Below are 16,023 nucleotides of genomic sequence, written 5' to 3'. Positions count from 1 at the left end.
ATAGAGAGCAGGCTATAGCAAATGCCCAATGCACCGATTAAGCAGAGGCATGCAGTTTTTTCTATACTTTCACAAGGACAAGAAGTCCCCTCGTTGATCCCTCTCATCATTCCTTTTGCATCTATTATATTTGGAGCTACTGCTGTTGTTTTTTTTTTTTTATCTTCACAATCAGAGCACATTTATTCAATTGATTTCAAGTTACAGCAGTAGGATTTTCACTATTTATTAATGATTCTCGGAGGGGGGTCGAAGTGGAGGAAGACAATTCTTAAAAAGAATGTACAAAAATGCTATTTATATTTGAGCCTTTACAGTTTAAACCATGATTTTGAGCTGGGTGTGAAGGGAGACAATGCAGCAACTGCAGTAAAAAACAAAGCTTTGTTTTTACTTTGCCTTGAAATAGAGTTTAACTTCAATAATAAGCCTGGGAAGTCGTTTCTATAATAAGTAGACAGAAAGGTGACTTGTCCAGCGGTTTAGCACATTTTGGATGCTGTGACGCTTGGGTCACATCTTTTAATAACAGTTATGTTGACGTAGTTGAGGCGCATCACTGCGGCACCATAGCAGTAGTAACGTCAGTGGAAGTGCTTGGGTACCCCCTACTGGTGATAAAAGGTACTGCCCCAATCTCAAGGACCATGCTGAGTATAGTGACAATCCAGAGGAAGTGCCACAATTTATTTATGTGAGTAGTTCTCAACCATTTGCATCCAGCGACCCCTTACAGAGTAGAATTTTTTTCCAAGAGCCCGCTCATCAACCTAAACATAATGCACGCCTGAATGCTATATTGCCTATTTTTAAGAAGTGAAACATAATGTTTTTGCGACTTTATTCTTGTGATACTATTCCTTTAATTCTGGACAAGATTCTTGAAGAACAAAAAAACACTTTTGTTCTTGAAAAACGGGGGGCTTTTTTCCTGCAATAAAACACATTTTATTTTAAAATAAAAAATTTAAAACTACATTAGTGTAATGATGTGAGATATGTGTGAAGTGTCCTAATCATGGTGGGGAAAAGTCATTTCTTTCTTTATTATGTTATGAGTGTTTTATTGGTCGCCAGTCTGCGAATCAAAGAATGTGGCCTTTTTTTAAAAAAAATAATAATGTAATATTTATTGCAAATTTTGCAGACCCCAAAGCTCCAAGCTTTCAAACCCTCAGAGGTTCTGGAACCCGGGTTTGAGAACCCTGAAATGTATAAGGCACACCACGACAAATAGATTGAGTTAATCTTCATCCTCGGAACTGGTTTCACATGTACTTGACATAATGCATATTCAGAAAAAATATTTACGTCTGCAAAAGTTGTTCCCTGATCTTAGGTTAACATTCATTTAATGCCAACACACTTACAGTAATGACAAAAAATCTACAGCAAGACTAAAGCTTACATTCATTTGGCCTCACTTGTATTTAACATGGTCTTTTTTTAATTTCAAGTTCTGTTTTGGTCAAGATCATTTGTTGTAACAGGATGTGGAACTTGCACAGTGTCACACCAATCACTGGCTGGATTTGTACTGCATGTCCAAGAGCTAAATACCAATTTGATGCAAATATATATATATATATATATATCCATGTACTTTACAAGTGACACTTAATGCATTTCAATAACTCCACAAGAGTCAACACAGGAGTAAACAATAATACAGTATATTAGTAACACAAATATTAAAGGGGATGTTTTGTTTCGTCGGCCCGGGTCGACATGCCACCATTGATTAAAATGAGGAAAGCGTTATTGTCAATGCTTTTCTAGATTACAATCTAAACTAATGTAACTCACTTGGTCCAAATATTATTTATTCAAGACACATAATCTAACTTGTTGATCTATCTATTCCAATGTGAGGTAGAACAAGTAAAAGCTCTTCCACAAAATGGCAGAAGGTACAATTAATCTGCGTCATTCATACAACAGAATAATAGTTTTGCGTTCTACAAAATAGGACTAGATTACACACTGATTAAATCAACTGGAGATGAGCTCGCCGATATTTCAGATGAGATACTTTTCGCGACATTTTGGTGTGGCGGTATTTATGCTGTACTCACTGTGCTCACATTAACGGGGTTTATCCAATCTGAGTGTATCCACATTTAGAAGAGGCTTTATTCTGATCTGAAGACATCTGATTCTGTGTTACTGTTTTTCTATTTTTGCCTTCATGCCACTTGACAGCAAAAAAATTGGAATTGTCTCAAAAACCTTGCAGTGCAGATCCAGCCTTAGTCCCTAGCACATACAGTGTCTTTCAATGTAGATAAAACATGATAAATAAACAAACTCCAAGTAAGTCTTTTTTTGTAATCCCAAAGAGCTGGATTGTGCGTTCTTTTCCATTTTGGAGATCCTTAGCTGCCATCTTAACTGCTCGTGTCTGACTCTGAGCCCTCGGCCTCGTCCGCGGATGCAGTCAGTGAAGGGTAAGCCCTGGCCTGGTCTAAATTGACGTAGTTGACCTTCAAGTTAATGTAGTGTTCTCCCGTGAGACAGGACAGAATGTGCTGCACGTCTGCGACCAAGCTGTGGAAAGTCGGCCTACGTTCGGGCTCCGGGTCCCAACACGCCAGCATGATGGAATAGCTGTGGAATGAACGGATGAGAGGTGATTGCACAAGCATGACAAAATGATGATGATGAGGTTATTGGAAGAGCGGCTTACAGAGTATCAGGGCAATATTGTGGCTGAGGTAGCCGACGGCCCCGAAGTAAATAGTGTGTGATGTCATAGGGGTCAACTTCTGGGTATGGACTGGCTCCTCTGGTCAGCAGCTCCCACATCAACACGCCATAGGACCACTATAAGAGACGTAGTAAAAGAGAGCATCCAGCTTTGTGAGGTGCGTTAACGCAGATGCTAATAATCAGGCCTCCTTTCTTTTACATTCCAAAAACAAGTATTTTAGGGTCATTGGAGACTCTAAAGTTCCGTAGGCGTGAACATGAGTGTGATTGGCTGTATGTCTTTATGGAGCCCATCCCTGCTGAACTTTTGTAGGAGAATCGGAGCACTCCCTGAACCGTCGCCAGTCAATCACAAGGCACATTTTGGAACGTGGGAGGAACCCAGTGTCCAAAGATGGGGAGAGCAACAAACTTGAGATTCTAAACCCAGAACCAGAGAACATGTGGACCACTAGTTCACCGTGTTGTGGCAACCCCCCCCCACACACACACACACAAAACAAAAACGAAGTTTTGATTAAGTAATGTTTTGCAGTGATATATACACAAAATGCACTGACAAGCAAAACAATACAATTAATCATATTTTAAATAGATTTATTTATGCCAATTTGTGAAGGCAGAATTTGTATGTAGGTCTGCTATGGTGTAGAACTGTCATGTCTGGCGAGTGAACACGGGCGACTTGTCTACTCACCACATCCGACTTGGTGGTGAACTTCTGTGTCTGCAAGCTCTCAATGGCCATCCACTTGACCGGTAACTTTGCCCTCTTGTGGTCTTGAATACTGTAGTACTCTTTGTCGTAAATGTCACGTGCCATGCCAAAGTCTGCCACCTTGACGGTGAAAGTCTCATCCAGCCTTATGAGCGAGGAAAGACAATAATAATAACTTTTAATTTTACTTTCAAAAATGCATAAGAAACACACTTATGCATTTTTGACTGATAACCTGTCTCTTACTATAACCGAGGCGTGGGCAAACTACGGCCCGGGGGCCACATGCGACCCTTTAAACGTTTTAATCCGGCCCGCCAAACTTGAAAAAAAAATTACATGAATAAACCTTGTTAATGTTTTAGTTTCTATATATTGTGGTGTGTCAAACACATAGATTTTGTTGTAATGCTTTTGTTCACGTTCATTTAAAATTAAATGTATTTTTTTTCTCAAATGAGGTAAGGTTCCCAAAACATTCCATCCATCTTCTCCTGCTCCGGCCCCTCTGTCAAATTTTAGAACCCATTGTGGCCCGCCAATCAAAACGTTTGTCCACCACTGCCATAACCAATTAACAACAAAAATTACAGACTGTTAATTACTTTGTCAGTGCACAAACTATCCAAAATAATAATTTCCCCCAATGTGTGTGTGATATAGAGTTCACACTCACATGCAGTTTCGTGCAGCCAGGTCTCTGTGCACAAATTTCTTCTGTGCTAAATACTGCATACCCTTGGCAACCTGCAGTCCAAAGCCTATAAGGTCTTTTACCGTTGGATTCTGTTTATGACAAACGTAAACGTCAAACAGAGCTAACTTACACAATGATTTAAAAAAAAAAACAGACATCCCCGACAGGATTGCAGAGCAAACATTGACAGTCAAAGGTCCCAGCAGGTTTGATTGTGAAACATTACCCTTTGCGGTGAGCGGATAAAATGCCGCACATCGCCGTGCTTCATGTAAGGCAGCACCACCAGGGGGAGCCCTTCTTTGGGCAGCATGATGCCGAGCAGAGACAGAATGTTGGGATGGTGAAAGCCCTTCATGATAATTCCCTCTCTGAGAAATTGGTCCACTTCCTTTAGATCAGTGATTCCTGTTGACACATTTCAGCCTTAAAAAAAACCCAACAAATTAAGACATTGGTAAAACCCCGTTCACTTACGATTCAGTGATTTAACAGCACAGTGGATCTCTTGCTGACTGCTGTCCTTCAGATATCCATGATACACAGTCCCAAAGTGACCTGCATGAGAAGAGGAATTACCTACGTGGCATGTGAGCAACGACACTGATGGCTTTCCAGTGACCCAAAAGCATTTGCTACCTTTGCCAATGCTCTGGCTATCTTCAATTCGTAGCATTTCGGCGGGGATAAGGACGTCCTTGACCTCGTCAAGCAGGTCAGAGCTGAGGCTGATCATTGAGACGCTGTTCCGCGGAATCAAGGGAACAGCCAGGTGATCATGGCTGGCTGCGTACAGAAGACCGTGAAAGGCCATTCCTCCAGAAGCGGACGTTTGGCCGGAATCTACTGAAACACACAGAGTTGGACGGACTGGAAAAACTTTAACCGTTCATCCATTTGTTCTGTCCATGCAGGCATGGAAAGAACATACAAACTCCACACAGGAATGCTGCAGCTGAGATTGTAACCCCAAACTCCAGAACTGTGAGGCAGTCATGCTGCTTTCTAGCCATTGTCTCACCCTGCCTGTAGTCACCCGTCGGGGACATTTCAGCGTGGCTGCCCATGCGGTTCATCGAAAGTCTGGTGGTTAAACGATTCTCAATGATGGCTGGGAGCACAAACATGATTAAGTGGCAATGAAACACACAAAGCAGGAATTGTGACAACTCGTTATCGAGCGCTGATGCCTCACCTCGCTTCTTTTTTCTCAAATGAATCATCACAACTAGAGCGATTCCAGCGCCCGCCACTGAGGCGAAGATTACCCCCAGCACAATGGCTGCGATGACTGAATCGTGATTGTCGTCCTCATAGAGGACAGTGCCCACGTCGTGGGACTCGCCGTTCACGGAGACCTATAGTGGTAGATGGTTTTCTCTCATCAGCCACAACATTGTGTACACCTGCATATCATTTTAAACGCAGGGCTCAACAAGCCGTGCCACCCACAGATATGTTGGCTATGAAATCCATACTCTGCGTTGACCCCACATTAGAAGAGAGCAAGGTCATTTGTGCAGTCTTTGAAATTAAACATAACTGCCCCTTCAAAACTAAAAAAATCACCCATCCAGGTGAAAAAAGGAAGAAGTGACCCATACATTTGACAGCTGTTTCAAACGATCACAAAACAACTGTTTCCTTGAAAAAAAAATGTCCCATTGCAAAATTACATGTACTAGTTGGCAGTATACGTCGTAATGTGTATTTTACTCAACTTGTGTCATACCAAGAATTATCACATCACCCTCTGAATGGAGCTGAATGTAAAATGGATTATGTAATGACCGCTGCGGACGGTAACTGTATTTACGAGTGAACTACAGTGGTTTGAGGAGCGTTACTATCTCACCCTGACAGGCAATCCCTCACTGGGGATTGCGTGGTTCTTAGGAATCCTGCAGGTCAGCTCATTCAAAAGAACCTGGGCGTTACAGTCCATGTCCCCGATTGTCATGGTGATCTTCATGCACAGGTTCACCGTGTTCAGTTTGTGATGCTGTTTTAAACATGATATTTACATGTTTGTTATCGTACACATGCGATGCTGGGTGGGTGGAGTAACGTAACCTTGTGTAAACATACGTGAAGCGAAACTTCAGTCTCTCCCGGTTTGAGGTACAATACATTGTCTTCGTTTTCAAATGGGATGACTTTGGCATCGGGGTGGTAGTCAAATCGTTTCCTCCAGATGTTTTTCTTGCCGTCCATGTGAATAAAAAGCTCCCCTATGTCTGACCTGTCTTCCGACACGTGGAATGGAAAAGCAGGGGCCTGGCATGTCATATGGGTTGCATTCCCTGAACCGTTACATTCCTGAAAGGAAAAGATTATATTTAAAAGACTAACGCCACACTGAAAGAAAAAAATCAGAGGGCATTTTTTTTTTTTTTCTTTTGCAAAAACCTGTAATGATGAAACCTGAGCTGGGCACTACGGCCGTCTGACCCAGCCGGACGTCCATTATTGGGAGTGTGACAATTCTTAAAAAAGGGTTCTATTGATCACGGCCGGAGGTGGAATTTAGTCCGGCCCACGACAATTTCTATGAATAAGGCCGAAGGGTCGAGACTGGAAAGCGAGCCAGCTTGCGGCTGGACGACGGGGCACTAACCAACAAAAAAGGGTCAAGTGCCCAGCTCCGGACGAAATATACAACAGGTGACATTAATCCATGAACCTTTTTGGTCAATAACAGGAAAGTAAATCTTACCATTGTGTGGGCTTCCAATGGGGAGCTTTTGGAAGTGTAGTGAAGCACAGTTTTATGTGCAGAGTCAAGATTCTGACCCTCGATTTCTAACTTGGAGCCACTGAAGGACAGCATAAATCAGCAATTTAGCAACATTAGATTTGCATGAAATAGATACTGTAATGTGTGTTGGATCCTATTTTTAATCATTTCATTCCGTCATACCTGCTGAAACTGCATTGAGGATAGACAGACGTTATAACAGGGTTTTTCTTGTAGGCGAATGTCTTAGCGGTGGCGACTTCGAAGTTGTCGATGACCACTTTGACAGGAACACTCCCGACATTTGTCGCAGCCGCAGTGAGGCATACAATTGAAGACAATGTCCCACTTCCTTCCTGAGGAACACTGGACACAATCATCGAATGTGATATGAGGGGTGCACAACATCGATCATGGAGACTAAATTGTAGCATTTTTTCCCACTTCCAAGGCCTGATTATGGGATGTCTCGGTCGAATTATCCTGTTGGAAAGAGTTTCCCTCACAGATCTGCTCCCTAATTGGCTATCTTTATGTGACTTGGCCCAATTCTGTGATGACCTCAAACATCAGAATTTACCATGGTAAATATTTAAATATATCTGTTTGGAGAAATCACATTTGACAAATCACAGGATAAGTGGACAGAGACTTCAAATATCGGGTCGGTGCTGTTTTGAGAGCTAGGGGGACAAAATGCTCAAGTTTGTCTGGATTGATGGTATGCATGTGCCCAACTTAAGCTAATGAAGGGCCCAAGGAAGCACAAAATTCTCTTTTCTAGAACAACCCATGAACTGAGATATTTTTAACTTTACGACTATGACGATGTTGATGGTTCGATAGTCCTGTTTTGCTTACCCTTGAATGTGACACTTTTTGTCAGCGATGAAGGCTTCCCTTTGCATCCCAGAATCAAGGTTGTGCCCCGTCAGTGTAACAAGTGTACCGCCAAAAACAGGGCCATGCTCGGGTTTGATTTGTGTAATGCTGGGCTCCTGATTAGACACATGAGATTTTGCTTTCATCACAATAAGAGTCGTTCTATTGGATAAACCTTCAGTCATCTCACCACAACAGAGAAGCCTGACACCCGAGCTGTGCCCTCGATGGAGTTCTCGGCCCTCGTGTTCCCCTCATGTACTTCCAGACTGATTGTCAGATTGTTGTTTGACACTTTCTCCTTCAGCTTACAAACAAACCTGCATCAGAAAAAAAAAATCAAAAGTGTGAGAATTCAGCATAGGTAGGCCTCTTGGGCTTGAGTGTCTTGTCGTGTCTATTGTAGTTGGACATGTCTGGGGGATGTCAAATGACGGTTGCACATGTGTCCGCTGCATATGTGACGTACGATTTATTGGCTCTGTGATCAAGTGCTGCCGCCAAGTGAAAATACAATTCATGCTTTTACTGTCTTTATGTCTAATATTGATGGAGAGTACAATTAAATCTCAGGACTCGTAGGTATCAGATTTCGTTTTTTTGCATGTATGCTACTCACACTTGGCTTCTGCTTTTGTCAGGCAGGATAGTACACATGGTCCCTGAGCCCACAGTGACAATGTGGGTGACACCGTTGTTGATGGGCGGTCTCTGAGGCGATTGAAACTGTCTTCCGCAAAGTGTCAGCTCGGTTTCCCCACCAGCTGGTGCCGTTTTGGGGAAAAACTGCAGATACAAAAAAGAAAAAACAATCAATCCCAATGACGCGCTCCAGTAAGCGTTGTCAAGTCTCTCATTGTTTGAACCGGCTGTTGAGCTACCTCTGTTATGACTGGCGAGCAAGAATGTTTATTCCATAGGGTGGCGCACTCATCTTGCCTTGAGCACATTCCCGAGCACCAGCCGCAGTTCATGAAGCTCGGCGACATCAAACACATGGAGCATGTCACAAAATGTGTACAGCCCGGTCCAATGGTAGGAACCCGAAACAACTGGATCGGAGGTGAAAAGACACAAGGGTGAAGAGAAGCTCCAGAAATCATTTATGAGGCATGAGTCAGAAATATTACTTGATTTCCAGCCACGAAAAGAAGCGAATCATCATTGAAGACTGTTGCTGTTCTAGATATTGGCGTCTCTCCAAGGGAATAGTTGGCAAAAACGAAGGGTGTGTCAATTTTAAGAATGACCTAAAAGCACAAAGGTAACGGTAGTAAACCAAGCAGTATATAATCCCCGTCAAAACTGAAGTTAGCTACCTGCAAGATTCTTCCATCTGAGGTCCCAAAGTGCCCCAGAGTGTTTCTCCCACTAATGGTCACCAGGATAGACGTGAAGAGGACATCCCTCATCTTACGGTTGAAGACGTCTATTCTGTAGTACGGTTGTGACACCAGCGTGGGTTTGTCTGTGCATGTGGTGTTGCCCGACTGCAACAAAGACAAAAAGACCAATCGGAGAAATGACGTTTTGGGCATATTGTAGATTGTCCATTGGACTTTCTTCAGGGCATACTGTTTTACAGAATGACAGACACCTAAGAGCATTTTTTCAATGAACCTTAGAGGTGCATCTTAATAAATTAGAATGTCATGGAAACATACATTTCTTTCAGAAGTTCAATTCACAAAATAAGCACAAAGATTTTATTCTCAAAATTCTACACCCATTAGTGTAAAGTATTTTTCGCAAATAAAACTGGAAGAAAATGTGTTTTATTTATTTAATTTCATATTTATTTATTTTTATTTAACTAGCTAATCTTTAATGAATTTAATTGATATATTTCATTAAATTATTTGTTATGTTGCCAAAGAGAGGGGAGCTCTCCAATCTGAGTATAATGACAATAAAGGGCATTCTGATTATCGATGCTATTGCTCAGGTGATAAGCCGTGCCTTGTTTTCACCAAACACGATGGCTGGCATTCACTGCAAAGAATTCTCTCTTTGTCTCATCAGACCAGAGAGTTTTATTTCTCATGGCCTGAGAGTTCTTCATGTGCCTTTTTGGCAAGCTCATAACGGGCTGCCATGTGCCGTGTACTAAGGTCACTTGTCAGGTTACTCTAGCATACGGGCATGATTGGTGGAGTGCTGCAGAAATGGCTGTCCTGGAAGGTTCCTTTCTCTTCACAGAGCACCATTAGAGCTCTGACAGGATGACTATAAGGTTCTGGTCACCTCCCTGACTATTTCTGTTTCTCAGCAATTATTCAGTTTAGACGGCTGGCCAGCTCTCTCAAGAGTCCTGGTGGTCTTGAACTTCTTCCATTAACGGATAATCGAGGCAACTATGCTCACTGTAACCTTCAAAGCAACAGAATATTTTCTGTACCCTTCCAAAGATTTGTGCCTCAAGACAATCCTTTCCTGGAGGCTGACAGATAATTCCTTGCACTGTCACCCATGTGGCCTCATACAGTATAGACAAGTGTATGCCTTTTTAAATGTAGTCCAATCAACTGAATGTACACATGTGGACTTAATTAAGCAGAAGCGGCCTCTCAAGAATGATCAGTAGAAATATAATGAGGTGCATCATGCGCAATTTTGAGCTTTACTGCAAAGGCTGTGAATACTTGTGTACATGTGATTTCTTAGTTTTTTTTTTTTTTTTAAATACATCCACAAAAAAACCCCACATTGTCATCATGGGGTGTTGTGCGTAGCATATTGAGAGGAAACAAAGATGGAATGAGACTGAAACAACGCATTGAAAAAGTCAAGCGCTGTGAATACATTCTGGTGTGTGTGTGTTTGTGGAGTATTTGACTTCTGACTTGAACTACTGAAACAACGTTTTTTTCCCCACTAAATTTATTGAGATGCACTTGTACATGTTTTTGGTATGTGGGTGGAAGCTGGAGGGAACCAACTCAAGCGCCAGGAATCCATGGAAACTCTTATGTTGCGATAAGAACCTAGAATCTTCTCATTGGGAGAGACCGGTGTTAGCTACACATCCTCTGTCTCACATGCTTCAAACTCAAACTTTTGGTAATTGGCTGATATGTTTCTGTTGGTGTTCTTTATTTATTTCATTTTCCCCTCATATTTGTTCTTGCCTGCTGTGTTTATTCGCAGATTCAGTAAGGGTCAAATTCCTGCCGATTTGTTCCCGCTTTGCCCGTTCAGAGACTTCAGGCCTACCTACCAAAACCATGATAGTACTTTCACCCCTTTGCTTTTGCCCTTATGTTTCCCTCGCTATGTATCAACAGTCACATGCACTTGTGTATACATTTAAAGAGGAAGTTCTCCACCTTGTCTGCACTCAAAAGTAACATTTGTGCCATAAAAAATGCAAGGACAGACTCCATATGTTGACTGAGTGTCTCAGAGCAACTTAAAGTGGACTTTTGAGGCTCTCACGTGTAAACACAGAATAAGAGCAGTTAATTAAAAAGAATGACTGTTAAAAAAAAAAGGTGAAATCATTCCACTTGAAAGTTGTCTTAACAAGTTCTGGCATGTGACTCTTTCGATCGTCTCAGCGTGCACTGCTCTGTGACAACATTTTGGAGTGAATTAACTTCAACTATTTGAAACGCTTGGTTGGAACACCATATGTATCCCAGAATATTTTCCATCATCCTCCAATTTCCTGTTTGAGAGCAGTCCCTCCCCCTTTTGAAATTCCACCTTTTTATCAGCAGGATTTATTACACAGTTGTTGGCAAGCATTCCTGTCCGTGTACACACTGCTGCTCAAAGGACACGGTTTGAACTCCATAAAAAAGGAAAGACCACACCTTTCTGCGAAATCAACCTTTGCTTGTAACTGCAGGCCGCTTTAGTTGTCAAATTTATGACAAACATTTTTATCGTTGGTGTCTGTCCTGTCCACTGTAAAGCAATCGTTTGTTGAGGAAAACCAGAGCATGGTAATGTGCACTACTGACTCATGCACCCCTCCCAGGCTTGTCATTTGCCTTGTGCCTTTTCACACACCTTTATTAATTTCTCTTTGAGAGATTTAATGCATGTAATGTAGTGTATATTGCACTGGCCAGAACTTTACAGTCTAATGATATTCAATAATATAATAATGATAAACATGTTGCTACATGGGTAAATATACTTTTTTAGCTACCTATTTAAAAAAAAGTGTGCGTGTGACTGAATAACTCGGAATTTACTGGATTATGAAAGACAGAGAGTCTACTTTACAGAATACAGCCCTCACCCCAAGTTTCTCATCCGCTACACTAGGTGTTGAGCGAGGAGTGGACTGCACTGAAACACCATCTTGTCAAAGCTGAACGTTAAGCAAAGCTGCAGTGCTGGAATCACAGATTAGCGTTATTTTGTGAATGATGAGCGACATACTTAACAGTGCGTTGAGGTATTGAGAATGTGCTGGTGTAGGTGGGGAATTTTTGTTCTGTAATGTGTGCGCAACATGAGCCACACGTTACACGACACTGACTGACAAGTGTAATTGGTTGGCCAGGTGATAAAGTGCTGTCTCCATAAGTGAAAATATAACTAATGCTTCTATGGTCTTTTGGGGGCTTGGTAGCTCCAACACTATTCATCATGGAAACAAAAGCTGTTCCCGCTTTGCGCAGTGACTCGTTTGTATAAGACAGGACAGCCCTCTCAAAAGAGGCTGATTTCTGCGAGGCTACAAATATCTACTGCATAATAGCTTTGATTCTTGATCCTTGGGGTATTTTGATGAAAGCATTTCATAGGCGTGTTATTAAAACACTAAGACACAGTTTTAAAGAATGAAAAAACACAATATTGCTCCTTCAAAGTAGACATGAAAACAGTGAAGCACTGTTGACTGCAATCTACTCAAGCCGAAAGCTCTTGAGATCTACTTTGCAGTCAGGAGATATGGGTTCTAGTCTCAATTAAAAAAATGTCTGTGGAGAGTTGCCACATTGTCCCCAAGCTTGCAGGGAGTACATGCAAATGCCACACAGGACAACTGTAACCGAGATTTGAACTCTGAAACTCAGAACCGACGGGGAAATGTACTAAGCAGAGGTGCTTTGAACTATATCATATCCATCCATCCATTTTCCAAACCTCTCACCCTCACACTTACATGGAAAATCTGGCATGACTAAGGCTGGCTTTACACTGCACGCTTCAAGAGACACCATCACAATTGTTTGCTCTCAGGTGGCCAAATGCGAATGTGTATTGTGGCAGTGTAAAGAGAAAGAGTTCTGTTCATGCAGTATGTCCTAACAGGAAGTTTTCCTTCCGACTCTTGTATTGTGAAATCATACCAAATGTTGTGGTCATGGTAACTTTTGATTTTGGACTTTGTACCACAGAATTACTCACCTCATGCGGGCAGTTCTCACACATCTGAAAATGACACAATCCTCTAGATAATTGTTCCGGTCCAGACCTGCAGCAGTCCTCGACGCCTGTGTCGATCTTGCTGTTGACATCGCTCAAGGAAAAGGCGCACAGGGCCGAGTTGTTTTGGGGTTCTCCCTCCACATTCACCAGCGCAAACACACCATAAAGGATGTCCTCCGTCTCGGCCACTCTCAACTCCAAAGCCAGATCCTTTCCCGCATGGCCGTAGTGGGCCGCCATGAGTCCGTTGTACACGATATCCCTGTACGGCTCCCTTCTACGCCTTTTGGGCTCGTACCTGCACTCCAGCACCAGCTCACGGTACGTCCACACCTCGTGAGTCCCTACGGGTAGCCGTCCTAATCGGGTCTGAAAGGCCGAATCGTCCTTGGAGGGGTTCTCCCTCTGCAGGGATAGGAAGTAGACAAACTCCCGTGTGGAGAAGCTATAGATGTAATCAATCCTGTACGAGTCTCTCAGGTGGGGCAGCACTGTCAGGCCCTCCATCACCATTTGGAATCCATCTTCGGTCGAGAGCGGCCTGACCACAGACACCGACCTGCGGGGGAACTTCTGCACTACGTTGTCATTAACGGAGGCCGCCACAAAGAAGTATGACGTGGCTGCCTGTTCCACTATGGTGACCTTGGTGCCCAGCGGACTGGCCAGACAGTCCGGGCAGTAAGAGGGGGAGTTTTGGTCTTCTTTGTATAAACACTGAGGTTTTGGCGGCATGACCTCAACGTCGATGAAGAAACAGATGCCATGTTGGGTACTGCCGCATACATATAGGTACGGCAGAAAAGCCAGCGCCGCGTCCAAGAGCAGCACCTCGTTGTCCGTATCCACCTGGTCACTGGGATCTACTTCAATGTTGCAAATTTGGCAGGTTTGACACTCCGGACTCCCCAGCGGCCCTGTTTTCACCTCCCACACTCTGCTCAGCTTGTCATCCACCGCCTCCACCGTGTTCCGTGAGGCGACATACACCTCTGGGGTGAGCGGGTTGGCCGCCACGTTCTGTATGGGATGCTCCGTTTGAAAACGCGGCAGTGTATATTTGACTGAGAAGTCCACCTGACTGCGGGAACCCGCAGGGCACGTGCGCTGTCCCGGGGAGATGTCGGCCCGTATCCACGTGCATAGTGTCAGCAAGGTGGCCGCCCACGCCAGCATCTCTGCGGCACGGCCCCTCATATTCGGCGGGCTACGTGGAAGACACCTCTCTGGACTTTGATGTCATTCTTGAGCAACAGTAGAGCTCTGCGGGAGGATATTTTACACTTTTATAAATAACACATTTCCTCTTTCGATAACATCAACCCATTATTGATACCATGTGTCAACAACAAGCCAGCCAACAACCTGCAAACCTGTATTGAAGTTTCCAATATTTTGATCCGTTGTGTAGTTAACAAAATCTTAGATAGTTGAAAAACGATAGAAAGAGCAACTCTTAAGTATTCTGTTCACCTAAAACTTGCCCTAAAACAAATCACCCATTCATTTTTTGTATGACATTTCGGTGATGGGTGAGCTGGAGCTTTGCTGACTTTTGGCAACAAGCGGGTTTACCCTGGACAACACTACGTTGAGGATGACATCATATTAATAATAAAAGTCAATAAAGTGGGTGGGGCAAGGTGGACTGAGTCAGCCGAAGACAACTATATACTCTGTAATGTTACATATTTGTGTTATTCATGTGTGATTGTATTAACACTTACTGTCGATGTATATTTTAAAGTTTTTCGACATGGGGCACGTGGGACTATTTATGTTTTATGACGCTTCAATATTTAGTTATTGATCCCGTACATATGGAATCCATAAAGCATATGTCAAAGTCCAGGAATTGACCATTTGGATTTGTCATTGTAAATCCAGCCAAAGTGAGGACAGAAGATATCAGGTATTAGTATTCTTCTGGATATGACTGGAAATACACTGACACATGAGTGTAAAGGCGGCCTGAAAAAGAGAGGAGCTTAGTTGTTTAGAGGCAAGCCATGACTTGCTTTGGAAATGTGATCAGCAACCATGGAGACTATCGGGTGAATAAGCAATTCCTAAATCTGCATTTCAGTAGTAGCAGTAACACGGGAGAAATGTTAACAAGTTGCAGTCATAAGCGGTAACAAGTCTAACAACACACGTAAGGCTTAACTATGCTACAGTAGGATATTTTTTTAGATGAAACTACACTTAAAGTCATCTTAAAATTGTGTGCGTCTAGTTGTGACAAATCTGCGTTTATGTTTAAGTTAAAAAAATAAATAAAACGAGCCAAAAAGTAAATGGGTTGAGGCTCACCTGACAGAGGATGACTGGAAGTCTATGTAGTCTGAGCAGAGTTCAAGCTGCCCCGCAACTCCAAACTTGTCAAGCACTCGCTAGTGGTAGAAAGACAAAGCGGGTGTTTACTTTGTTCACCTTCAAAATAAAATTATTAAGGAACTCAGGCTCTATGTTGCATAGCAAATGTCATGGAAATACAAAAATAATTACATTTACTGTATTTTAACAACAATAAACATGTTTATTCATTATAAATTATTATTATTATTATTAAATATTTTAACTATTTTTTAACTAATTTTAACTAAATATTTAATATAAAGAAATACATTTGAACCTCCATGATTTAAAAAAGTTGTCAGTCTATTTAAATATTTTTAAACAAATATTCTGTAATTAAAAAAAGCATAACACTGAACAACAATAATGTAATTTACAATTTAATCCAAAAATACTGTTATTGAGTGCATTGTCTTTGGAGTTCATAAACTAAATGTATTCAAGCCAAAAAATTGTTCTAAAAATTCCAACCACAACGAACATAAAATAATGAAAGAAAATCATGCTACAATAAGAAATGTATCTCCAGTTCAA

General features: G+C 42.2%; 1 protein-coding gene across 2 annotated transcripts; it reads right to left on the bottom strand.

Moving 5' to 3' along the window:
* Positions 1 to 1,335: 1,335 nt before the first annotated feature.
* On the bottom strand, positions 1,336 to 15,496 carry mst1ra (macrophage stimulating 1 receptor a). Of its 2 annotated transcripts, none has more exons than XM_088309630.1 (21): positions 15,445 to 15,496; positions 13,111 to 14,394; positions 9,063 to 9,233; positions 8,874 to 8,993; positions 8,625 to 8,795; positions 8,363 to 8,529; positions 7,934 to 8,063; positions 7,723 to 7,859; positions 7,045 to 7,227; positions 6,841 to 6,940; positions 6,213 to 6,443; positions 5,980 to 6,126; positions 5,320 to 5,482; positions 5,146 to 5,235; positions 4,764 to 4,970; positions 4,602 to 4,682; positions 4,351 to 4,532; positions 4,104 to 4,213; positions 3,407 to 3,572; positions 2,687 to 2,823; positions 1,336 to 2,607 (listed from the first exon to the last, which is right to left on the bottom strand). In XM_088309630.1, the coding sequence occupies exons 2-21, from the start codon at positions 14,326 to 14,328 to the stop codon at positions 2,388 to 2,390; spliced, it is 4,131 nt and encodes a 1,376-aa protein (XP_088165756.1). In that variant the 5' UTR covers positions 14,329 to 14,394; positions 15,445 to 15,496; the 3' UTR covers positions 1,336 to 2,387. The 2 variants fall into 2 exon arrangements, with proteins under 2 accessions (XP_088165756.1, XP_088165757.1); XM_088309631.1 differs by having other exon boundaries at positions 4,764 to 4,967.
* Positions 15,497 to 16,023: the final 527 nt, after the last annotated feature.

This window comes from Idiotropiscis lumnitzeri, chromosome 11, assembly GCF_059441095.1.
Source record: "Idiotropiscis lumnitzeri isolate Australia: NSW breed Sydney's pygmy pipehorse chromosome 11, RoL_Ilum_1.0, whole genome shotgun sequence".
NCBI classification, from domain to species: Eukaryota; Metazoa; Chordata; class Actinopteri; order Syngnathiformes; family Syngnathidae; genus Idiotropiscis; species Idiotropiscis lumnitzeri.
Note: the sequence above shows the minus strand (reverse complement) of the source record. Positions and strands in the feature narration are given on the sequence as shown.

Bases quoted from the DNA above. Each gene is read 5' to 3' on its own strand.
- mst1ra (XM_088309630.1), bottom strand. From the start codon at position 14,328: ATGAGGGGCCGTGCCGCAGAGATGCTGGCGTGGGCGGCCACCTTGCTG. The intron at 8,796-8,873 runs GTAATATTTCTG...CCTCCGATCCAG, and splicing joins TTTTCGTGGCTGGAAATCAA to TTGTTTCGGGTTCCTACCAT. The intron at 2,824-3,406 runs GTGAGTAGACAA...CGTCTCTTATAG, and splicing joins TCACCACCAAGTCGGATGTG to TGGTCCTATGGCGTGTTGAT.